At 63.5% G+C, this 22,027-nt stretch overlaps 4 protein-coding genes and 2 non-coding genes across 8 annotated transcripts; all 6 read right to left on the bottom strand.

Moving 5' to 3' along the window:
* Positions 1 to 1,398: 1,398 nt before the first annotated feature.
* TMEM179B (transmembrane protein 179B) lies at positions 1,399 to 2,849 on the bottom strand. 2 transcript variants are annotated; one of them, XM_057405415.1, is made up of 6 exons: positions 2,753 to 2,849; positions 2,133 to 2,320; positions 1,899 to 2,033; positions 1,750 to 1,825; positions 1,469 to 1,591; positions 1,399 to 1,415 (listed from the first exon to the last, which is right to left on the bottom strand). In XM_057405415.1, the coding sequence occupies exons 1-5, from the start codon at positions 2,846 to 2,848 to the stop codon at positions 1,493 to 1,495; spliced, it is 594 nt and encodes a 197-aa protein (XP_057261398.1). In that variant the 5' UTR covers position 2,849; the 3' UTR covers positions 1,399 to 1,415; positions 1,469 to 1,492. The 2 variants fall into 2 exon arrangements, with proteins under 2 accessions (XP_057261398.1, XP_057261397.1); XM_057405414.1 differs by having other exon boundaries at positions 1,469 to 1,651.
* A 2,364-nt stretch (positions 2,850 to 5,213) lies between these two features.
* On the bottom strand, positions 5,214 to 8,466 carry TAF6L (TATA-box binding protein associated factor 6 like). Its single transcript, XM_057405416.1, has 10 exons — positions 8,313 to 8,466; positions 8,141 to 8,227; positions 7,872 to 8,022; positions 7,714 to 7,764; positions 7,521 to 7,615; positions 6,812 to 6,886; positions 6,497 to 6,717; positions 6,271 to 6,403; positions 6,076 to 6,204; positions 5,214 to 5,996 (listed from the first exon to the last, which is right to left on the bottom strand). The coding sequence occupies exons 1-10, from the start codon at positions 8,457 to 8,459 to the stop codon at positions 5,214 to 5,216; spliced, it is 1,872 nt and encodes a 623-aa protein (XP_057261399.1). The 5' UTR covers positions 8,460 to 8,466.
* Positions 8,467 to 9,943: 1,477 nt separating this feature from the next.
* LOC130597145 (U2 spliceosomal RNA) lies at positions 9,944 to 10,134 on the bottom strand. The gene has a single exon (XR_008971682.1). It is a non-coding gene; the product is annotated as a U2 spliceosomal RNA (small nuclear RNA).
* Positions 10,135 to 11,455: 1,321 nt separating this feature from the next.
* LOC130597144 (U2 spliceosomal RNA) lies at positions 11,456 to 11,646 on the bottom strand. Its single transcript, XR_008971681.1, has one exon. It is a non-coding gene; the product is annotated as a U2 spliceosomal RNA (small nuclear RNA).
* A 447-nt stretch (positions 11,647 to 12,093) lies between these two features.
* Positions 12,094 to 15,227, bottom strand: TUT1 (terminal uridylyl transferase 1, U6 snRNA-specific). The gene is made up of 9 exons (XM_057405409.1): positions 15,029 to 15,227; positions 14,748 to 14,938; positions 14,462 to 14,665; positions 14,227 to 14,341; positions 13,810 to 14,149; positions 13,613 to 13,722; positions 13,416 to 13,538; positions 13,252 to 13,344; positions 12,094 to 13,172 (listed from the first exon to the last, which is right to left on the bottom strand). Exons 1-9 carry the CDS (start codon positions 15,225 to 15,227, stop codon positions 12,094 to 12,096), a joined length of 2,454 nt encoding a protein of 817 aa, XP_057261392.1.
* A 483-nt stretch (positions 15,228 to 15,710) lies between these two features.
* Positions 15,711 to 21,681, bottom strand: MTA2 (metastasis associated 1 family member 2). Of its 2 annotated transcripts, none has more exons than XM_057405411.1 (18): positions 21,561 to 21,681; positions 20,816 to 20,883; positions 20,615 to 20,708; positions 19,893 to 20,010; positions 19,737 to 19,800; positions 19,532 to 19,649; positions 19,308 to 19,410; positions 19,110 to 19,209; positions 18,818 to 19,006; positions 18,649 to 18,723; positions 18,501 to 18,559; positions 18,290 to 18,387; positions 17,787 to 17,926; positions 17,467 to 17,695; positions 16,931 to 17,020; positions 16,577 to 16,722; positions 16,009 to 16,157; positions 15,711 to 15,897 (listed from the first exon to the last, which is right to left on the bottom strand). In XM_057405411.1, the coding sequence occupies exons 1-18, from the start codon at positions 21,586 to 21,588 to the stop codon at positions 15,729 to 15,731; spliced, it is 2,037 nt and encodes a 678-aa protein (XP_057261394.1). In that variant the 5' UTR covers positions 21,589 to 21,681; the 3' UTR covers positions 15,711 to 15,728. The 2 variants fall into 2 exon arrangements, with proteins under 2 accessions (XP_057261394.1, XP_057261393.1); XM_057405410.1 differs by having other exon boundaries at positions 16,571 to 16,722.
* Positions 21,682 to 22,027: the final 346 nt, after the last annotated feature.

Below are 22,027 nucleotides of genomic sequence, written 5' to 3' on the forward strand. Positions count from 1 at the left end.
GGCCTTTTAGGTAAGATCGGGTGTAGTATCTGTTCTTATGAGTTTAATATGGGATATGGCCTCAATGATGGGGCTATATACTGATAGCGGGGAATAAAGGGTTAACGTTGTGCCTGCTTGGTGAAGCAGAATTGGAGGAGTTACACCCGCCAGGCAGAACTGTAGCAGGTCAGATTCATAGCTTAACACTGAAGACGTTCAAAGAGCATCCAGAGAAAGAAAAGGAACAAAAGACACCCAGAGGAACAACGTTTGCAAGCTGGACAAGTTCCTGCTTTAAGAGACATAAAACTTGCATCGAACCTGAGGTGTGGACGGGAGCCGAAACCCCATTGAGTCCGCGTGAAAGCAAGAGGTTACTCGCGGTGATGAAGAGGAACTACAAGCCTTCATCCTCACGACCCCCTAACGACCACCACCAGGAGGCACTGAGCAAGCGCACCAATGGGAACGAATGCGTGGAAGCTAATTATAATCCTAGACGGGAATAGGTTTTGCATATGCATGAGGCGTGAAGCAATCTCATGTTTAGGTCATCATTACGTGTAATATAAATGAACCGAGCGGCAAAGGAAAGGTGCGCATGCTACGGAGGAGCAATCCCCATGCGCCTCAGCGCTGAATAAAGCATACCTGCTTTACAACTAATGAGCTGTGGAGGCTATCCACGTATCAGTATTAAGCGGATTTCTGGGTGTGATGCCCCATATCCCAGTCCTGCTCCTTTTCCTCCTCTTCTGCTCATAGGGACCCCAAATCTTCTGGGCTGAGGCTTCCTCCTGCTTCTGCCCATGGGAGCCCTAAAGCTGGCTCCTCCTCCTGCTCCTAGGACCTCCAAGCCCTGCTCCCTCCTCTTCTTTCTACTGACCACGGTTCTTCTTCTCCTCCTCCTCCTGCTCATAGGGACCCAACCATCCCCAGGCTGGATCTCCTCCTCTTATAGGGAGGTTCTGCTCATGGGGACCCCCCTGCTGGCCTTCCTCCTCCTCCTCCTCCTGTTCTTCTTCAAGCACTCAAGTTCAGGCACAGCCCCATTTACCGGACACCCTTGTCTTTAATAACAAAGCTCAGTCCCTAAAATAGTCCCAGTGAGGGCAACCAACCCAATAACAGTGAACCCAATAACAACCAACCCGACAACAACCAACCCGACAACAACCAACCCAACCCAATACCGCCCACCCAATACTACTCAACCCAACAATAACTAACCTAACACAACCCAATCCAACCCAACAACAACCAACCCAACAGTACCCAACCCAACAGCACCCAACCCATCACCACCCATCCAACACCAACCAACCCACCACCACCCAACCCAACAACAACCAACCTACCCCAACAACAACCAACACCATCCATCCAACATCAGCTGACCCAACCCAACCCCAACCAACACCATCCATCCAACACTAGCAGACCCAACCCAACACCACCCAACACCATCCATCCACCACCACCCAACCCACCCCCCCATCAGCCGTTTCCTTCAGGGCCCTATCAAGTGCCCCCCAAAAGTGGCCTCTGCCTCCACGCTGCACTCGGGGTCGTTGCTCCGCAGCAGTGGGATCCGGGGCTCCCGTTGCCGCTGCAGCAGCAGCCGGGCCGTCAGCAGGCACCAGAGGAACACGGTCACCCAGGCTGAGGACTGAGGGGACACACAAGGATTGGGGGGTGTCCCCAGTTTCTCTCCTTGGTGCTATAGGTCCAGCCCCACCGCACACCCCCCCACACCCCCCAACTCACCTGCGCACTGCTGAGGTTGCTGTAGAAACGGATGGGGCTGTAGAGCGCCCATGGCGCGTGTTGGGCATCCCAGCAGCTGCGGGGGGGACACGGGGATGAGACCCCCAGGAAGGCCAAAGGACCCCCCCTCCTCATCACCACCTCGGTACCTGGATACCCTCTTGGTCTCCATGATGGATGCGCAGAGAGCGTCCATCCCCACACGGAGGATGCAGGCTGAGATGAGGAGGAAGAAGAGGATGATGATGGTGATGGCCAAGGTGACACGGTGCCAGGAACGGTCCCTATGAGGAAGGGAGCAGCATCAGCAGCGCACGGATCCGGGGCTGGGGGGGGGGGGGGGGGTGGGTGGGTCACATCCAGCCCCTCATCCCCCTTCTCACCATTGGGACTCGCCGGTGCAGCAGCCGAAGATGCCGTAGAGGAGCGATGAGAAGCAGTAAAGGGCAACCACGATGGAGACACCGGAGACGAAATAGCAGAGGGAGAGGTGGCTGAAAGCCTTGGGCACCAGCGCCGTCCCGTTCCAGCTCACACTGCCGTAGAGGATGCACCAACCGCCAAACTCCCCCTGCAACCGGGCAGCAAGGAGAGGAGGATGATGGTGACCCCGCCACCTTCCCCCCCGTAGCATCCATAGGGAGCCGGGAGCAGTCGTGGCAGGACCGACCGGTGAGGTGAGGTGGAGGCATGGGGAGGAGGAAGGAAGCTCAAGCCCCAGCTGCCTCCTGCACTTACATGGGGCGCCTGCAGCCATGGGATGGGCAAAGCGGGGGTTCAACTGCCCCCTTTGCGCCCCACAGCACCCGGGGAGCATCAATATGGGGGGCAGGAGATGAGGGCACAGGGACCAGGGTCAAGGCAGGAGCAGGATGAAGACAACTGGGGCAGCAGTGGAGGCACCGGGGCCAAGCTGCTGTGCCCCACATCTCACCCCCCTGCACCTTGAAGCAATGGGGCCACATTCCCCCCATATCCCCCCCCCCATATTCCATCCCGGTACCTGCGCCACGGTGAGGGCCGACGCGCAGGCGATGCCACAGAGGAAGGCGGCTCCGTGGAGGACCAGTTCCACCAGCTGCAGGGTGGACACGGCCATCTTCCACCCATGGGTCTGCCTCTCCGTCCCGCCCCTTTGCGCGCTCGGTTCCTCCTCCTCTGCCCCACGGCGCGGGGATGGGCTCAGCCTGGCTCGCCCCAGCATGTCCTGGTGCAGGTGCTGGCACTGCTGAGCTCCGTTTCCCATCAGTCTGCTCATCCCTTTATCCGTACATCCTCAAATCATCCACCTTAGAATCCATGCATCCATCTGTCCATGCTTCCATCCAGCCTCGGATCTATCCATCCATCCAACCTACAATCCATGCATCCATCTGTCCCATCCATCCTAGAATCCATACATCCATCTGTCCCATCCATCCTAAAATCCATGCATCCATCTGTCCATGCTTCCATCCAGCCTCAGATTTGTCCATCCATCCATCCTGGAATCCATGCATCCATCTGTCCCATCCATCCTAGAATCCATCCATCCATCTGCCCCTGCTTCCATCCAGCCTTGGGTCCAGCCATCCATGCTAGAACCCACACATCTGCCCAGATATATATCTGCCCATGCACCCATCTGTCCCATCCATCCTAGAATCCATGCATCCATCCATCTGTCCATGGTTCTATCCAGCTTCAGATCTGACCATCCATTCTAGAATCCATGCATCCATCCATTTGTCCCTGCTTCCATCCAGCCTTGGGTCCATCCATCCATCCATGTTTCCACCCAGCCTCAGATCTATACATGCATCCATCCTAGAACCCATGCATCCATCCATCTGCCCATGCTTCCATCCAGCCTCAGATCTGACCATCCATTCTAGAATCCATGCATCCATCCATTTGTCCCTGCTTCCATCCAGCCTTGGGTCCATCCATCCATCTGTCCATGCTTCCATCCAGCCTCAGATCTGACCATCTATCCATCCATCCATCCTTCCATCCAGAGGTCCATCCATCCATCTGTCCATGCTTCCATCCAGCCTTGGGTCCATCCATCCATCTGTCCATGCTTCCATCCAGCCTTGGGTCCATCCATCCATCCGTCTCTGCTTCCATCCAGCCTTGGGTCCATCCATCCACCTGTCCATGCTTCCATCCAGGCTTGGGTCCATCCATCCACCTGTCCATGCTTCCATCCAGCCTCAGATCTATCCATCTGCCCATGCTTCCATCCAGCCTCAGATCTATCCATCCATCCACCTGTCCATGCTTCCATCCAGCCTTAGGTCCATCCATCCATCTGTCCATGCTTCCATCCAGCCTTGGGTCCATCCATCCACCTGTCCATGCTTCCATCCAGCCTTGGGGTCCATCCATCCACCTGTCCATGCTTCCATCCAGCCTTGGGTCCATCCATCCACCTGTCCATGCTTCCATCCAGCCTTGGGTCCATCCATCCACCTGTCCATGCTTCCATCCAGCCTCAGATCTATCCATCCATCCACCTGTCCATGCTTCCATCCAGGCTTGGGTCCATCCATCCACCTGTCCATGCTTCCATCCAGCCTCAGATCTATCCATCCATCCACCTGTCCATGCTTCCATCCAGCCTCAGATCTATCCATCCATCCACCTGTCCATGCTTCCATCCAGCCTTAGGTCCATCCATCCATCTGTCCATGCTTCCATCCAGCCTTGGGTCCATCCATCCACCTGTCCATGCTTCCATCCAGCCTTGAGTCCATCCATCCACCTGTCCATGCTTCCATCCAGCCTTGGGTCCATCCATCCATCCATCTCTGCTTCCATCCAGCCTTGGGTCCATCCATCCACCTGTCCATGCTTCCATCCAGCCTTGGGTCCATCCATCCACCTGTCCATGCTTCCATCCAGCCTTGGGTCCATCCATCCACCTGTCCATGCTTCCATCCAGCCTTGGGTCCATCCATCCACCTGTCCATGCTTCCATCCAGCCTTGGGTCCATCCATCCACCTGTCCATGCTTCCATCCAGCCTTAGGTCCATCCATCCATCTGTCCATGCTTCCATCCAGCCTTGGGTCCATCCATCCACCTGTCCATGCTTCCATCCAGCCTTGGGTCCATCCATCCACCTGTCCATGCTTCCATCCAGCCTTGGGTCCATCCATCCATCCATCTCTGCTTCCATCCAGCCTTGGGTCCATCCATCCACCTGTCCATGCTTCCATCCAGCCTCAGATCTATCCATTCATCCAACCTAGAACCCATGCATCCATCTGTCCGTGCTTCCCCCCAGCCTTGGATCCATCCCCATCCATCCATCCATCCATCCATCACCCATCCCTCCCTGCAATGCCGACAGCCGCAACGGCAGCGCTCTCCCCGCTCTCCCATTCCCCCCCCCTTGCCCGTCCCCCCAAAGCAGCAGCCCCCCAAAACCTCTCCCTACCAAGAGCTCAACACCTTTTATTGCCATCCCCGGCCCCCCGCTCACAGCAGGAGGTGCAGCGAATACTCGGCGCGAGGCCAGCGCCGCGCGGGCCGGGAGCTGCGCCCGATCATGGGCAGCTTCTGGGCGTACCGGGACACGTGTCCGGGCCCGTGGTGCTGGGGGAAGTTGGTCTGGAAACGGCGGCCCTGGCAGCGCCGCCCCGCCTGGCGCCCGGCGATGACGAAGCTGAACCGGGGGGCCCCGCGTGGCGCGAAACGGCACTTCTGGAACACGTCGCGGGGGCCGGGACGGTGCCCGGGTTGCCGGGGGGCCCCGCGGGGCCGCGGGAGGCTGGCGGTGCGGTGCAGCACCGGGCGCGCCGCCGGCGGCGTCGTCGTCGTCACCGCCGCCGCCGCCTCCTCGTCGCGCGGGCTCACCGTGGCGCTCGCCGTCAACTGCGGCATCTTCCGCGCCGTGCCTTCGCCCCCGAAGCTCGGGGGGTCCTTGCGGGGGCCCTCGGGGGGGCCCTCGTTGGGTTGGGCCGCGGTTGGGGGCAAACCGGTGCCGAAACGGGCGGCCAGGCTGTCGCCGAAGAAGTCGTAGAGCTCGCGGTACATGTGGTGCAGGGAGAGGGCGGGCGGCGCGGTGGGGGACGAGGAGGAGGAGGACGACGATGGGGGCCCACCACCGCCACCCCCCAACGGCAGCAACGGGCGCCCGAGGCCGAAGCCCAGCTCCGGGTCCTGCTTGGGGCTGTGCCGCGGCGAACCCTCGTGGCGCGGGTCGGCGCCGGGCACCGGCGCTTGTTGTGCCTTCATCTTCAAGAGCCGCTCCACGGCCACCTGCGGATGGGGAGGGAAGGGGGGCAGCGGGGAGCTCGTGTGCCCCACAACCGGCCCCACGGCGCGAGCTGGGGCTCACCAGGATGGCTCCGTAGACTTTGTGCCCGTCGGCTTTGACCTGGGCGTTGGAGACCGAGTAATCGTCCAGGACCGCCTGCAGGTTGGTCCAGTACGTGGGGAGATGTGGGTACAGCACCCGCTCGACGGCCTGCGGAGGGCACACAGGGTGAGGAGGGCAGCGGGATGGGATGGGGGTGACCCACACATCGCTCACCTTCCAGCCCAGGGCGTGCAGCCCCACAACGGCGCCGTAATGGGAGCAGAGCGGGCGCACGGGGTCGGCCAGAACCTTCTGGAGCGAGAGGAGGATTTGGTGGTAGAGGCCGCTCACCAAATCGCCGTGAGTCCTACGGGGGCGAGGGCAACACAAAGGCATGGCAGATCCTGGTGCTGTGGGGCCTGAGGCAGGGTGAGGGGCACCCCCGGCACCCCCTGCTCACCAGAAGATGCGGCTGAGCAGCATGGCAGCGTAGTCACGGAGGGTCCAGTGGTCGTTGAGGGGGTTGATGGAGGCGGCCAAAGGCTCCAGGACGCAGTACATGACGCTGGCGATGAGACTGCACACGTAGGAGCCGAGGCACAGGAAGGGGTTCTGGATGAGGCTCCGGGCGATGTGCAACAACCGGTTGAGCTGCTCCAGGTCGTGGCTCACCGATTTCACCTACGAGCAACGGCAGCACCGGGACGGGGTTTGGTGAGGAGCCGCATCCCTCGGGGAGCTCCATCTCCGTCCCCATGGCAGCGCCGGCGCTCACCCCGCTGACCACGTAGACGAAGTAGGGCAGGAGCGCGGCGATCTTGGAGTTGGTCTGGAGGTCCTGGAGGGCCACCTAAGGGTGAGGAGCGGGTGGGGGGGGGTCAGGTGAATGTTGGGGTGCTGGGGGTGAGGAGCAGGGGGGTCAGCCCCATGTTGGGGTGCTGGGGGTGAGGAGCAGGGGGGTCAGCCCCATGTTGGGATGCTGGGGGTGAGGAGCAGGGGGGTCAGCCCCATGTTGGGATGCTGGGGGTGAGAAGCAGGGGTCCCAGCCCCATGTTGGGGTGCTGGGGGTGAGGAGCAGGGGGGGTCAGCCTCATCTTGGGGTGCTGGGGGTGAGGAGCAGGGGGGTCAGCCCCATGTTGGGATGCTGGGGGTGAGGAGCTGGGGGTGAGGGGGGTCCCAGCCCCATGTTGGGGTGCTGGGGGTGAGGAGCAGGGGGGTCAGCCCCATGTTGGGATGCTGGGGGTGAGGAGCAGGGGGGGTCAGCCCCATGTTGGGATGCTGGGGGTGAGGAGCAGGGGGGTCAGCCCCATGTTGGGGTGCTGGGGGTAAGGAGCAGGGGGGGTCAGCCTCATCTTGGGGTGCTGGGGGTGACGAGCAGGGGGGTCAGCCCCATGTTGGGATGCTGGGGGTGAGGAGCAGGGGGGGTCAGCCCCATGTTGGGGTGCTGGGGGTGAGGAGGGGTGTACCCCCCAACCCCAACACACCTTCATCAGCTGGGGGTCGTCGCCCAGCACCGCGCGGGTGACGTGCTGGTAGTACTTGAGCAGGTCGTCAGTCAGCGTGGACACGGCGCTGGGCACTGCGGTAGTGGTCGGGGGGGGGGGGAACAACATCACCCCACGGTCCCCTGTAGGGAGGACAAATCCCCCCCCCCAACCCACTGCCATCCCCCCATACCGGCTCCCTGTGGCTCCAGGTTGCCTTTTCCATCCAGGTAGGAGATGTGCACTGGAAGAGAGCGTGGTGGTGCTGGCACCGGGTGCCCCGCTAGCACTGGGTAGGTGGGGGGTCAGGGTGCTGGGTGCTGCGGGCGAGGAGGAGGGGGGATCCGTCACCTCTCACGGCCGTCTCAGCGCATCCCTTGGGGATGTTGGTGGCCAACGCCAGCTCCACCAGGTTCACCTCGCGATCCTCTTGGAAGTACAACTCCCCCTCCTTGATGGCCCGGAACGGCAGCGCATCCTGGGAGCCGTATCCACACACAGCCTGCGGTAAGGGGAAGGGGGGGGGCTCAATGGGGATGCTGCTATGGTACCCACAGCATCCCCATCACACAGCACGGATACGGACCCCCCCCCTCTCTCTCCGGTGTCCATCTCCGCACCTCCACGTTGCTCCAGCGCAGCGCCCGGTTGAAATCCTCCACCGTCAGCTTCCTCCTCCGCGTGTGCTTCATGAACTGGGAGCTGTTCTGAATAGGGGGGGGGTGGGCACCGTTACCGGCACCGTTACCGGTACCCAGGAACAGGCCCCGGGCCGGGCCGCTCCGCCCGCACCTGCGTTGCCTCCCGCAGCCGGTAACAGACGTCCTCGGCCAGCAGCGCCGCCACCTCGTCGCTGAGCTCCAGCCCGGTGCTCTCCGCCATCAACCGCACCGAATCCCGGGGCAGCTCCACGAAGCGCCGTTCCTCCCGCTCCGACATGATGCCCGCCGCGCCGGGCCCCGCCCACGGCGCCGGAGAGGGCCAATCGGCGAGAGGCGAGGAGAGGGCGGGAGGTGGGGTTATGCTAATGAAGGACGCGGAGGGGACGACGGGAGAAAGCGGAACGGGGTTCTCGGGGCTTGGAGCGGGTTTGAACACGGGGAACCGGGAGGGAGATGAGCGGCACTAAGGGGAACGTAGGAAGAAACGGGGAGAGATGGCGGAGAGGGGTGACCGTGATGTGAGTGAGTGCGGGCCTGCTTGTCCACAGGGACAGGGGATGCTCCCGCTTTCTGGTCCTTTGGCTAAGATCAGGGGTTGTTTCTGTTCTGATCAGATTAAGATCTAATAGGGCGCTGACGAGAGGTAATGCACGGATAGACTCCTCGACTCCTTCGTTGTAAAGCAGGTATGCTTTATTCAGCGCTGGGGCGCATGGGGATTGCTCCTCCACAGCATGCGCACGTTTCCTTTGCCGCTCGGTTCATTTATATTACACGTAATGATGACCTAAACATGAGATTGCTTCACGCCTCATACATATGCAAAATCTATTCCCGACTAGGATTATAATTAGTTTCCACGCATTCGTTCCCATTGGTGCGCTTGCTCAGTGCTTCCTGGTGGTGGTCGTTAGGGGGTCGTGAGGATGAAGGCTTGTAGTTCCTCTTCATCACCGCGAGTAACCTCTTGCTTTCACGCGGACTCAATGGGGTTTCGGCTCCTGTCCACACCTCAGGTTCGATGCAAGTCGGTTTTATGTAGACCTGGTGTCCCATCCTCAGTTCCCCCTCCCTCCATGGTCCCCAGAGGAGGGGCTGGAGAAGAGAAGCTGCGAGGAGAGCTCAGAGACTCTCATCAGGGACTGGTGCGATGGGAGAAGGGGTGATGGGTTCAAACTGGAACAGGGGAAGTTCAGGTTAGAGCTAAGGAAGAAGTTCTTTACTATGAGTGTGCTGAGGCGGTATCCAGGTCATGGATGACCCTCATTCAGATCATCCATGACCCATCTATGATCTGGATGAGGGGACATGGAGCAAGGGCAAGGGCAGAGGAGGGCACGAGGATGAGCAGGGGCTGGAGCAGCTCCCATAGGAGCCAGGCTGAGGACATTGGGGCTGGAGGAGAGAAGCTGCGAGGAGAGCTCAGAGGCTGAAGGGGGCTGCAAGGATGCTGGGGAGGGACCTGCATCAGGGACTTGATAGGACAAGGGGTGATGGGGTCAGACTGGGACAGGGGACATTTAGATTGGATTTAAGGAAGCTCTTCCCTGTGAGGGTGCTGAGGCGCTGGCACAGGGTGCCCAGAGAAGCTGTGGCTGCCCCATCCCTGGCAGTGTCCAAGGATACAGGGGCTTGGAGCAAGCTGCTCCAGTGGAAGGGATCGCTGCCAGTGGCAGGGGTTGGAGCATAATGAAAGCCCTAATACACGAGTGATGGGGACATACGGCTACGCTCTGTTTTTGACCAGCATAAGGTCCCCCGCAGGGGGGCACCGAACCCGGAGGCGCTGCAATACCGGGACGATGCGCGGAGCGGATGGAGCAAGCTCCGGGTCCGACTCCCACGCCCAAAAATCCGTTTAATATAAAGTCCTCTCATCGAGGACGTATCAGATATTAAACTGATAAGAACAGATACTACACTTGATCTTAGCCAAAAGGCCGAGAAGCGATACCGGAGTCTCCCCATGCCCCCGCCTGCAAGCGGGCCCGCACTCACCCACACCACGGTCACTCCGCTCCTCCCTACGGCTCCTTGCCCGCTGCTCTTCCCGCACCGTCCCCCGTTGCTGTCCTCATCCCTCGGGCACCGAACCCCGCTGAGCCCCAAGAACCCGCCCGCTGCGGAGCTCCCGGCAGCCCCTACGAGCCAGGTGGTGTCTTATTAACATAGCCCCGCCCCCTGAGCGACGCTGGGGACCTTCATTTGCATCACATCGCATACGTCGCTAATTTGCATGGCCCCGCCCATCGTTTCGGCCACGCCCACACCGTGCCCCAGGCCGTGCAGGGGGATGAAGGATGCGGCTGGAGGCGCGACAATGGAAGAGCTCCCACCTCAGACCCCAAAATTGCCCCTTTTACACCCAAAAACTGCTCTGAGCCCTTTCCCAACACCGCTGCCCTCCCCGGAGCTCTGCTGGGCCCAACCCTGCACCCGAAATGGCTTCAGAATGCCCCAGATCAGTCCTTGGGGAGGAAACTATGGGGATGATGGGGATGAGGAGGCAAGGGTGAAAGTGCCCACTGATCCCAGAGGAGGGTGGGAAGTTGGAGTTAATGGGATGATTGAGGCTAATGAGGAGGTGCGAGGGCTCCACTGAAGCCATCACAGCGGCTCCAGCTGCCCTTAGGGATGACCAACGTGCTGGGGATGAGGAAGAGCACGGTGGAGCTCAGCACAGCCGAGTCTGTGGAGGAGGGATTCTTATCTTGGTTAAAGACAGAGCCAAGCCTTATGAAGTGTTACCGGCGTCTTGGAACTTAAAGGTCATCCAAACACAGCCTCCCCCACGGGCAGGGACCCCTTCCACTGGAGCTGCTTGCTCCAAGCCCCTGTGTCCTTGAGCACTGCCAGGGATGGGGCAGCCACAGCTTCTCTGGGCACCCTGTGCCAGCGCCTCAGCACCCTCACAGGGAAGAATTCCCTTAAATCCAGTCTAAACCTCCCCTGTCCCAGTCTGACCCCATCACCCCTTGTCCCATCGCTCCAGTCCCTGATGCAGGTCCCTCCCCAGCATCCTTGCAGCCCCCTTCAGCCTCTGAGCTCTCCTCGCAGCTTCTCTCCTGCAGCTCCAATGTCCTCAGCCTGGCTCCTATGGGAGCTGCTGCTGCCCCTGCTCCGGAGACCGTGGACGGGACACCCGGTCTCCCCACAGAGCAGGTACGAGTTAACCCCGAACGGAGCAACAGCAACCACAGCACACGGAGAGCGCTGCGGACCCACCATTGCCCCAAGGCTTCGGTCTGTCTTTAACCAGCATAAGATCCCCCGCAGGGGTGCACCGAACCCGGAGGCGCTGCAATACCGGGACGATGCGCGGAGCGGATGGAGCAAGCTCCGGGTCCGACTCCCAAGCCCAAAAATCCGTTTAATATAAAGTCCTCTCATCGAGGACGTATCAGATATTAAACTGATAAGAACAGATACTACACTTGATCTTAGCCAAAAGGCCGAGAAGCGATAACCCAAGTACCTCTCACCACAAGCCCCAACCGCGGCCCCTGTCCCCTACATCACGGTCACCCCGCTCCACGCTCCCTCCCGATTCCCTCTCCATTTCCCCACGCTATTCCAGCACCGCTCGTCCCGGCTCCGTGGGCACCGACTCCCCGCGAGCTCCAGAAACCCTCGCGAAGCGGCGTCTCCCGGCGTCCCGTTCGCAAAAAAAGTGCTGTTCATTAGCATAACCACGCCCGTAATCATATATTGTAATTATTAATTTGCATGCCACTCCCCCGCCGCAGCCCCGGGTCCTACAGCCTGCCCTTTGCCATCCCGCCCCGTTCCATAGATGTCCCCATTATTTCCTTTTCCCTCCCCAAAAAACCTCCCCCCGGTTCTACCCCCCCCCCAACGACTTCCACGGGACACGGCTGCAAAACAAATCTTTTACTGCAAAAAAACCCACATCAGGGTGTAGAAACCTCCCCTTGGTCTCCCCCGTCCTGGGGGCCTGAACCCCCCTGCATCCCCCGGCCCAGGCGCCTCCGCACCGCAGCGGGGAGAAAACTCTGCAGAAAGTGGAAAAAGTCCCGAAACAGAGCCCCGGGGGGGGGAGCTGGGGACGGGAGCAGGCGCAGCAGCACCCACCGGGTGCCCCCCACCCTGGCGCTGGCCTCAAAGCAAAGCAGCGGCTCTGCCGGGCGCCCGGTGCCCTCCTGCTGCACGATGGCTTCTGACACCCTTTGCTCCAGGTCCAGCTCATCGCCCTCCGGGCCATCGCTGTGCTGCAGCTGCCGGCGGACGCGGCGTCGGCCCGTCCACACCCGGTGCCACACGGAGCAGCTCCAATTCGCCGTCTCCTCGGGGCTGTTGGTCCGCGGTCGCTTCCCCCCGGGCAGCTCGGTGCCGTTGGGCGTCTCGGGAGCACGACGCTTGCAGCCCACTGCCAGCGGCTCCTCCGCTGCGTCCGGGCCCATTGGCGGCTCCTCAGGCAGCGCTGAGTCCCCCGAGAGCCCCAACTCCTCGCCGGGAGCTCCCGGTGCCTTCCCTGCGGTGCAGCTGCACTTGAGAACGTCCCTCAACACGAAGCCGATGGCGGCACAGACCTCCCAGAACCGTGGGCCGCGGCCACGGGGCTCCCGGCCGAGCTGCTCGGAGCCTCCAGTGGAGCCCAAGGGAATGTTGATGAGGAAAGCACCGGCGTTCCCTGCTCCTGGCTCCACTGCTCCTGGCTGGAAGAGCCGTGTGAGCCCCCAGGCCCGGCCCTTGCTGGATTTCTGCCGGTACTGCAGGCTGCGGCAGTACTTGGCGGCGTCGCGGCAGCAGCGCCCGAAGCGCGACGCCGTTTTCTCGTTGACGTTGGCTGCCACGTTGTGGCTCAGCTCAAAGGGGTCCTGCAGGTTGAAGGGGCCCAGCTTCAGCCCCTCGCTGGCCTCAGGGAGGGCAGGGGGTGGCAGCGGCAGCGCTCGGCCTTCCCGTAGCGAGATCACTTGTCCTGGGAAGTCAAAGTCCCCAAAGGTGTGGAAGAATTCAGCCAGCAGCGAGCCTGTGAGAGGGAGCAGTGAGAGCAAGGCTCTATGGGGCTCTATGGGGGTCCCCCTGGCTCCCCCCGGCCCAGCACTCACAGGAACTCTCGGTGTTGGTGCTGGGCTCAAGCAACGCCACATCCCGGGGGAAGCTGCAGTCCCATCCACACACAACGGTGCGATCCTCATCTCCTGGAGCAGAGCAGCCATGAGAGCGCAGCCACAAGCAAAAGGTGACAGAGGGAGGGACAGAGAGCCCCTACCTGCCAAGTCCTGCAGCCGTGCGACGGTTGGCAGCACGGGGGGGCTGCGTGTCTGCAGGAAGAACAGCACCAGCAGTGTCAGGGCATAGTTGTTGAGGAGGGGGCCTCCCCCGGCGGGGTTTCCTGAGGGAAAACGGTGTCAGAGCCGCTCCGTGCCCACCGATGGACCCTGCCATGAGCTCCCTGCCCGTGCTCACCGGCCAGGCCCTGCTGCTTGGCCCACAGCCGCACCGCGTACACCAGCGGCCGCACGCGCTCGTCCGCCTCAGCGCAGAGCTGCAGGAACCGCGTGTTGAGCAGCGCCAGCCTGCGGGGACACACACGTGTCACGGGGTGAGAACACAGCCCCAGGAGGGTGACACCGACCCCTGCCCCGACCCCTGCACCCCCAGACCTGTTGTCAATGGAAATGTCCCCCGCCAGCCCCGACTGCTTGTGGCAGAACTTGACGACGGGGCGGCGGGCGGTGGGGACGGCGTGGACGCGGCGGACGCCCGGCACGCAGCGCCGCAGAACCGTCGCCACCAGCTCCAGCACCTCTGGAGCCGGCGTTGCCGCCAGGTCAATGTCGCTCAGGATGGAATCCTCGGCGCCAGAGCCGGATCCAGCCCTGGGAGCAGCTTGTGATGATGCCTGGAGGGACTTGGTGGGCTCCAGGTCCAGGAGCAGGTCCAGGTCGCAGCCGCGGGTGTCGAAGCCGTTGACGGAGGAGCCAAAGGGCACAATGGTGCAGCCTGGGGGGGGGGGGTGAAGGATCGACCGTGTCCTGTGCTCCCATGTGGGGCACACGGGGCACGAGGACGAGACTCACCGGGGAAGAACTCAGTGAAAACCTCTTGGAAGAGTGTGACCAGGAGATGCCGCACGCGCCGCTCGTCCTCGCTCAGCTCCAGCAGCCCCACAAGCTGTGACATCTGACCGTCCACCTGCAGGAAGTGGTGTCACCGCCGGTTCTGGGGCACATCCCTCCCCATCCCTGGACCCCCCCCCCCATAACCCCCGGGACCCCCCAAAACGCACAAGAGACTCCCCCCTTCCCTACTCACATCGGATGCCTGCCACAGCGCCTGCTCCAGCCGCCCTGGGCTGAGGGGGTCCCGGTGGCTGCCGCGCCCCACAGGTCCGTAGGCAAACACCTTCTGCTCCCGGGGACGGACACGGAGCCGGTGCCCGGCTAAGCTGTGCTGGGGCTCCTCTAGCGCCCGCTCCCGGCTGGCAGCATCCTGCAGCTCCACGATGGCATAGGCACCCTGTACGGGGTTGGGGGGGGGGCACACGCCATCAGCCCCGTCCCTGTGCCCCCCCTCCCGGTTCCCTGTGGCTCGCCCCCACCTTCTCCTTGTCCATCACGACGGCCGCCACCTCCCCAAAGGCCCCGAAGTAGTCGCTGAGCTCCTCGCCCGAGGTGCCGCGGGCAAAGCCGCTGACAAAGAGGCTGCGCTGCTCCTGGGCCCGGCGCTCGGCCCGCAGGCTCCGCAGCCGCCGGTGCTTCTTGCCCCGTAGATGCTCCGTTAGGCTCGGCCCTGCGCGGAGGCGGGGGGGGGGGGGAAGGCAGCGCTCTCAGCCGGAGCCCCGGAGCCCGCATCCCCAACACCGGAGCCTCCGGTACTCACGGTTGGCAGCGGACACTTGGCACAGGCGGCAGCGGAACCCGCCCCGCGGCAGCGCCTCCACGTCGGGGTCTGCCAACGGGTCGGAGCCCAGCTCCGGGCTCGGGTCGGTGGCCGGACCGGTGCCTGCGTCCATGGCGGGGCCGGAACCGGGGTCAGGGTCAGCGGCGGGGCCGGAACCGGGGCCGGTGCCCGCGTCCATGGCAGGGCCCGCACCGGGACCCGGTGCCCCCGTGCTCTCGTTTCCCTCACGGCAACTTCCGCCGGAAGTGGTCCGTCCCACCTCGCTTCCCCCTACGAGTGCCCACGGTAAGTGCTCCGTTCCGCTCCCAGGTCCCCCGGAAACACAACCCCCTTAGCAGCCGTTCCGCACAGGGGTCTTCCTCCGCGCCCCCCCCCCCCCCCCCCCCCCCCCCCCCCCCCCCGGTGCCGGTTGTCGGATCCCGGTGAAGAAAAAATCGCCTTTTCTTTTATTTCCTGTCACTACAGAACCGGGACAGCCCGAGATACAAAACCGGGGGCGTTGCTCCACGTACAAAAGGGGCCTGCAGGGGGGGCGGGGGGGGCAGCGGGGGGGGCTCCGGACCGGCTCCAGGCCCAGCCCCGGGCCCGCGGCCCCCCGCGGGTTCTATGGAAATAAAAAAAATACAAAAGGGGCCCGGCCCGGCGGCGGGGGGAGGGGGGGAGGGTCAGGGGGGAGGGGTCAGTCCTCGAGGACGATGGGCTCTGAGGTGCTGGCGGGGTGGGGGGGTGCGGAGGGTGCCAGAGCCCCCCCGGGCCGCAGGGGCAGCCCCGGTTTCACCTTGAGGGGCAGGTTGGGGCGTCGGGCGGCGCGGCGGAGCTCCAGGTGCGTCAATGCCTTCCGCAGCGCCCTATGGGGACAGAGCGATGGAGGAGGGGGGGTGTGTTAGTGATGGAGGGCACCCCACAGCATCCCCCGAACTCCCCTGTCTGCCCCACAGTCGTGTCCCCCCCCCCCCAACCTGGTGTCCTTGGTGGCCACGAAGACGACGGGGTTGGGGGCGTCCGCGGGGTTCAGCTTCTGGCGCTTGCTGGCGGGGGGGGCCCCGGTGCGCAGCCCCGCGGTCAGGGGGCGCCCGTTGGCCGAGAAGGGGAGCCCCGAGGCACCGACCTGAGGTAGGCAACGTGAGGTTCCCTCCCCTCCGCCAATCACACATCGTCTTCCCCTACCTCGCCGCCCCCCCCATTGGCTGCGGGAGCTGTCAGTCAACCCAGTCACCACCACCACCCCCCCCCGCCTACTTGGTCAATGGACCCTTGTGCCCGCCCCCAGGGTCTTTCCCCACCTATCAGGATGAGCCCCGTTCCCACTGGCCCCGCCCCTGTCAATCACCCCAGGCTCCACCCCCGTCAATCACAGCCCCCACAGACACCCCCCCCCCTCCAGCCCCATAGAGGCCTGATATGGCCCTCACTGCCCCCTTGCAGCCCCCCCAGCCATCCCCCCCCCCTCCAGCCCCATAGAAGCCTGATATGGCCCTCACTGCCCCCTTGCAGCCCCCCCCTGCCCCCCAGGCTCCGTACCCGTACCCGGGGGGGGCGGTGGCCCTCGCCACCCCCCTCGTAGCCCCTCTTGCCCACCAGCCCTGCCAGCCCCCGGCTCTGGCTCAGCTGGTTCCGGTTGATGGGGGTCTTGGTGCCCCGCGGCGTCTTCGGCTTCAAGGGGGCTTGTGCAGCTGTTGGGGGCAGGGAACAGGGGGGTCAGGGGCTGCTCCATAGCCCCCCCACAGAGGACCCCACAGCCAACCCTTGATTCCCAGGAGGAGCTCCACAACCCAGTCCCCATAGCCACCAACCACCCCTCCACACACACACCCTGGGGTCAGGCGCTGTGGCCCCAACACAGACACACATACGCTCTGGGGACCCCCAAAAGCTCCTCACCCAGCTCCTTGACGATGGCGGCGAGGGGAAGCCTGGCCAACGGGTGGATCTTGAGGGGGGTCTTGGCGGCCTTGGGCAAGCGAATGGAGCCTGTGGGAGAAGACAGGGAGGTAAGGGGGGATCTGGCAGCATGAGGATCATGGAATGGTTTGAGTTTGGAAGGGAACTTAAAGCTCATTCAGTTCTAAGCCCCTGCCACTGGAGACTGAGATGTGCTCTTAGGCAGAAGCTCTTCCCTGTGAGGGTGCTGAGGCGCTGGCACAGGGTGCCCAGAGAAGCTGTGGCTGCCCCATCCCTGGCAGTGCTCAAGGCCAGGTTGGACCCAGGGGCTTGGAGCAAGCTGCAATAGTGGAAGGGGTCCCTGCCCGTGGCAGGGGTTGGAGCTGGAAGAGCTTTAAGTTCCTTTCCGAATCGAGATTCTGCGATTCTACCCTCTCCACATCCCTCTCACGTCGAGAGCTGGACGCAGCTCCCCTAGGACGTCACCACGTGCATGTCCCGCATGCCCCCCCCCCCCGTTTCTCCCCAGCACCTACACTCGGCCTTGATGGCGTTGGCGTTGATGGGCGCATAGGGGCGGCGGGCGGCGCGGCGCGGCTGCAGCACGTCGCGGCACAGGCGCCGCGCCAGGCGCGTCAGCCGCGTGGTCTGCAGCAGGAAGGTCTGGCGGTTCTTGGCCAGCAGCTTGGCCCGGCTGGCGCTGGTGGTGTAGGGAGAGAGGCTCTGCGCCTCGGGGCGCGAGAGGTGACCCCGAGAGTGCGGCTCCTGCCGGGAGACAGCGGGGGAAGGGGGGGGGTCTCAGTGCTCTGCACACCCCACACCCCCCTCCACCCCCAAGCCCCACAGCGGGGCTCACCGAGGCGCTACGGGCAGCTCCCTCGAGCTGTGTGGGGGTCTTCAGCCCCCCATACTTCTTCCAGTAGATCCAGCACGAGGCGCAGAGGCGGCACTGCATGTTGGGGGGGCCCCAGGCGTACCACTGGGCAGACTGGGTAGCTGGGGGGGGGGGGGGTAGAACACACGGTGGGTGTGGGAAACCCCCCAAGGGAGGGACACAGAGAAGCTGCAGCTCTGCTGCTCTCAAACCCTCCCTTCCCACTCCGATAGCTACCCTGCTGCCCCCATAACACTCACATCCTGCCCTACTATCCCCTATATAGCCCTGCTCCTGCCCAGCTGCCCCCTGAACCCCTATATGCCTCTGCCCCACAGGCCTTATAGCTTCCTGGCTACCCCCCTAATCCTTATGTACCCCCATTCTTGCCCCACTGTCACCCGTGCTTCCCTCCCACCCCTATAGCACACCTCAGACCAAATATATATACCCCCTCCTTCCATATACCCCCCCATTCCACTGACTGTGGCAGCTCTCGCAGGTCAGCCCCTTCTGGAAACCGGCCCCATTCATGCCGGGTTTGGAGCCCACCGAGATGATCTGGTTGGGGTTTGGCTTTGTGCTGCAGAGAACAAAAGGAAAACGGGGGTCAGAGGGAGCAGGGGGTCCCCAAGTCCCCCTCCAAGCCCAGATGGGGGTCTAGGCCCCCCCAGGAGCACTCCCTCCCCAACTCACTAGGTGGGGATGTAGACTTGCTTCAGCTTGCTGTCTGCCTCTGCTGCCTTCAGCCTCTTCTGCAAGCAGAGACGAAGGTAAGATGGCAAAAGCACAGTGCAGGGGGGCCCATGGCAGCCCCCCCAAAACACAGCAGCCCCCCCATTACCTGTTGGATGTAGCGGTCGGTGGTCTTCCACATGTAGTAGAACTGCACAATGCTGGCCAAGGACTTCCAGGGCAGCTGCAGGGAGAGGAGGAAGTGATCCCTCACTGCAGGGGGATGCCCTTCACCCCTTTCCCCCAGACCCTGTGCCCCCACCCCCCTCCCCACTCACAAAATCCTGCCGGATATCATTGAAGTCCTTCCCATATTTCTCCAAGGCCTCCTCAAAAAGCATGGCCTCGGAGGCCGACCACTCCTCCATCTCATCCCGGCACAGCACCGGCCCCCCCTGCGGCACCAGCGTCGACATAGCTTTGGCCAGGTCATAACCATTGCGCTGCAGCGTGTCCATGGCATGAAACTGGGATGGGGACACAGAATAAGGGGGGGGGTGGGGGGGGAGAATAAGGAAGAGCCCTGCCCTGCCCTGGAATTGGGGGTCCTCTTGGCCCCCTAGCCCTCACCAGCGTGATGTCCCGAGAGGCAGCGGCAGCGCTCATGTGCAGGCTGGGCTGCCGGATGGAGCTGCTGCAGTCCAGGGCACGGGCAAAGGTCCCGACGGCTCTGGGGGGGGTAACAAAAGGGGATGGGGGGGTCAGTGGGCCCTCCCCCCACCATGACTCCCCCCTTTCCCCCCCCCAGCTCCCCCAGCCTCAGCTCACCGTGCCACCACCAGGAACTGATCGATCTGTCGGTCTGTCAGGGGGTTGTCGGGGTCCCACACCTTCATCTCCATCTTCTGCTGGTTTCTGTTGTCTGATTCACCTGGGGAGGGGGTTGAGGGGGGGATCAGGCTGAATCCCCATGCCCCCCACCCCCCCATGCTGCAGAGCCCCCCCTTTATAAGCCACAGAGCCCTCGCCATGCACCGCAGAGCCCCCCCAACCTTCAGCCAGCCGGTCTGGGATTTCTGCCTGGTACTTGCAGCCAACTCGGATCTCGCCCTGGTCAGCCAGGAGGGTTTTCTGGACAGGGTCAAACACCAGCGAGTAGAAGAAGCAGTCCTGTGGTGGGGGGAGAATGTATTGGGGGGCTCAGCTGGGTGAGGAGGAGCCCCCAAATCAGCCCCTTTGGACAGGTGTGGGGCTCACCTCCTTCTCCAGGTACTGGCCCAAGATGTCAGTCTCGTTGAGGAGCGTCACGCTGCACTTCCCCCTGTGGGGCACGGAGTTGGGGTGTCACAACGAGGTGCAAACCCCCCCAAATTGTCATCATCCCCCCCCCCCAACTTCCCCACCAACACGCACCGTATGTGGGTGGCCGGCAGCGACTCGAACTGCCGGGAGAGGAAGAGCTCCCGGTGCTTCAGCTGGTGCCGCTGCTGCTCCGTCATCGTGGGCTGCTTGGACTCCTCCTCAAACTCGCCTGGGTGCAGGCAGGGGGGGTCAGAGGGGGCTCCCCACACACACCATCAAGCAGGGAGGCTCATTGTTCTCCCAGGACCCCCCCCTGGGTTTTGGCAGCAGCCCAGGCCCAGGGAGGAGCAGGGACAAGGGGGGGGGGGCAGCCCAGCCCTGCTTACAAGCATGGGAATACTGGAGGGGGTGTGGCAGCCCCCTGAGGGCACCCCCAGGCCCCCCATCAGGGCCAGAACCCCCCCACTCTGCCAGCTGGGGAGGCCAGGCTGTGCCTCATTCCTTCCCCACAACCCCACCCCCACCCCCGCTCTGCCCCCCCATCTCACACCCCCACTCTACCAGGGCGCATTTCTGACCGCCCCCCCCCCCCCAAATTCCCCCCATCCACCTGGCAGACTGGGACAGCCCCGCACCCCCCACTTTGGGGGCAGCCCAAGTCTTGGGGGGGGGGGGGGGGGTGTCACAGCACCATCAGGGAACCAAACACCCCAAGGCAGGAGCAGTGGCAAAGTGGGACCTGTGCCCCCCCACACCCCCTCCTCCAGCCCTGGGGAAGGGGAATAGAGGGGACAGAGCCCCAGGCCCCCCCCCTTTGTACCCTCCACACTCACGGGCATTGCTGTCGGCCAAGCTGTTGAGGCTGCTGGAAATGTCCCGTCGGCGGAAGAGGCAGACGACCTTGGCTTCCACGTTACCATTGGCAGTCTGGGGGGGGGGAAGAGGAGGGGCACAAAGGTGAGGAGGGGGAAGGGGGACATCCCCATATCCATTGGGGATTGTGACCCCCCCAAGCCCGGGAGGGGGCTTCTCACTTTGTTGAGCTCCTCAATGCGGCGGACGAGGTAGGGGTTGCTGGAGGAGTTCTCAAAATAGACATAATCTGGAGGGGAAAAAAGGGGGTGCAATGAGGGGAGCCCCCCCCACCCTCTCCCCCATTGCTCTAAGAAGGACCCTCCTTTATCCTCTCAAACAATGGAGTAGGGAGCTTCTTACAGACACAACTTCCTCTTCATGGCCGTGGGGGGCTCCTTTGTACCCTATGGGGCTCCCCCCCGCCCCCCCAGGGGGGGCCCTGCTCCTCACAGCCACAGCCCCTGCCTTCCCTTGCACACACCGGGCCCCCCTTTGCTCCCCATCCAAAACACGGCCAGCACCACCCCCCGGCCACCCACTGCAAACCAGGGGTCCCCCAAAAACACCCCCCCCCCCCCTCCGCCCCCGAAGCCGGGGTTCCCCCCCTCGCTCCCCATCTCCCGGCGTGGGTCCCCGTAATCACAGACCCGGCAGTAACACCCCCCCCCCCCCCCCCAAAGACACGGCGGGGGTCGATTGCTGCTGGGCCTCAGGGCGCCCGGGCCCCCCAAAGCGCCCCCTCGTCCCTCACGGACCCCCCCAACCCCTCATAGGACCCCCCCTTTCCCCTTGTGGGACCCCCCAGCACGGCCCTCACGGACCCCCCTAATCCCCTCACGGGACCCCTCCCGAAGCGGGACCCCCTCCCCCCCCCCCCCCCCGGTCCCGGTCCCGGTCCCGCTGTCCCCACCGGGCCCCGCTCACCGCCGACGCGGTACATGTTGGCCGCCATGGCCGCTCCTTCGGCCGCCGCTACCCCCGGGCCTGGCCCCGGCCGCGCTTCATCGCCTCCCGCTCCCGCCGCCTCCGCACCGGCACTGACCCGCTCGGGTGCCTCCGGAACAGGCTCGGGAGGCTTCGGAACAGGCTCGGGACGGCCTCGGGCGCTTCCGGAGGGGCCTCGGAACCTTTCGGAAAGAATTCGGGCACCTCCGGAGAAGCCTCGGGATGCCTCGGCGCGGACTCGTGCGCCTCCGGAAGAGCTTCGGGACGCCTCGGGCTCCTCCGGAAGGGGCTCGGCAAGTTCCGCCAGAGCCGGGGCGCTTCCGGAGAGGGATCGGGAGGGGAGAGGTGCGAACAACGTCGGCCCGGTTTGGCGGTCTACCGGCGCTACCGGGGAGCGAGCGGAGGAAGCGAGCGGAGCCCCTGACCCCAGGCTTTATTGTGGCCTC

Source organism: Pezoporus wallicus, unplaced genomic scaffold, assembly GCF_028554395.1.
Source record: "Pezoporus wallicus isolate ANWC-B61680 ecotype Strahan unplaced genomic scaffold, APGP_CSIRO_Pwel_v1 contig_14135, whole genome shotgun sequence".
NCBI lineage: Eukaryota > Metazoa > Chordata > Aves > Psittaciformes > Psittacidae > Pezoporus > Pezoporus wallicus.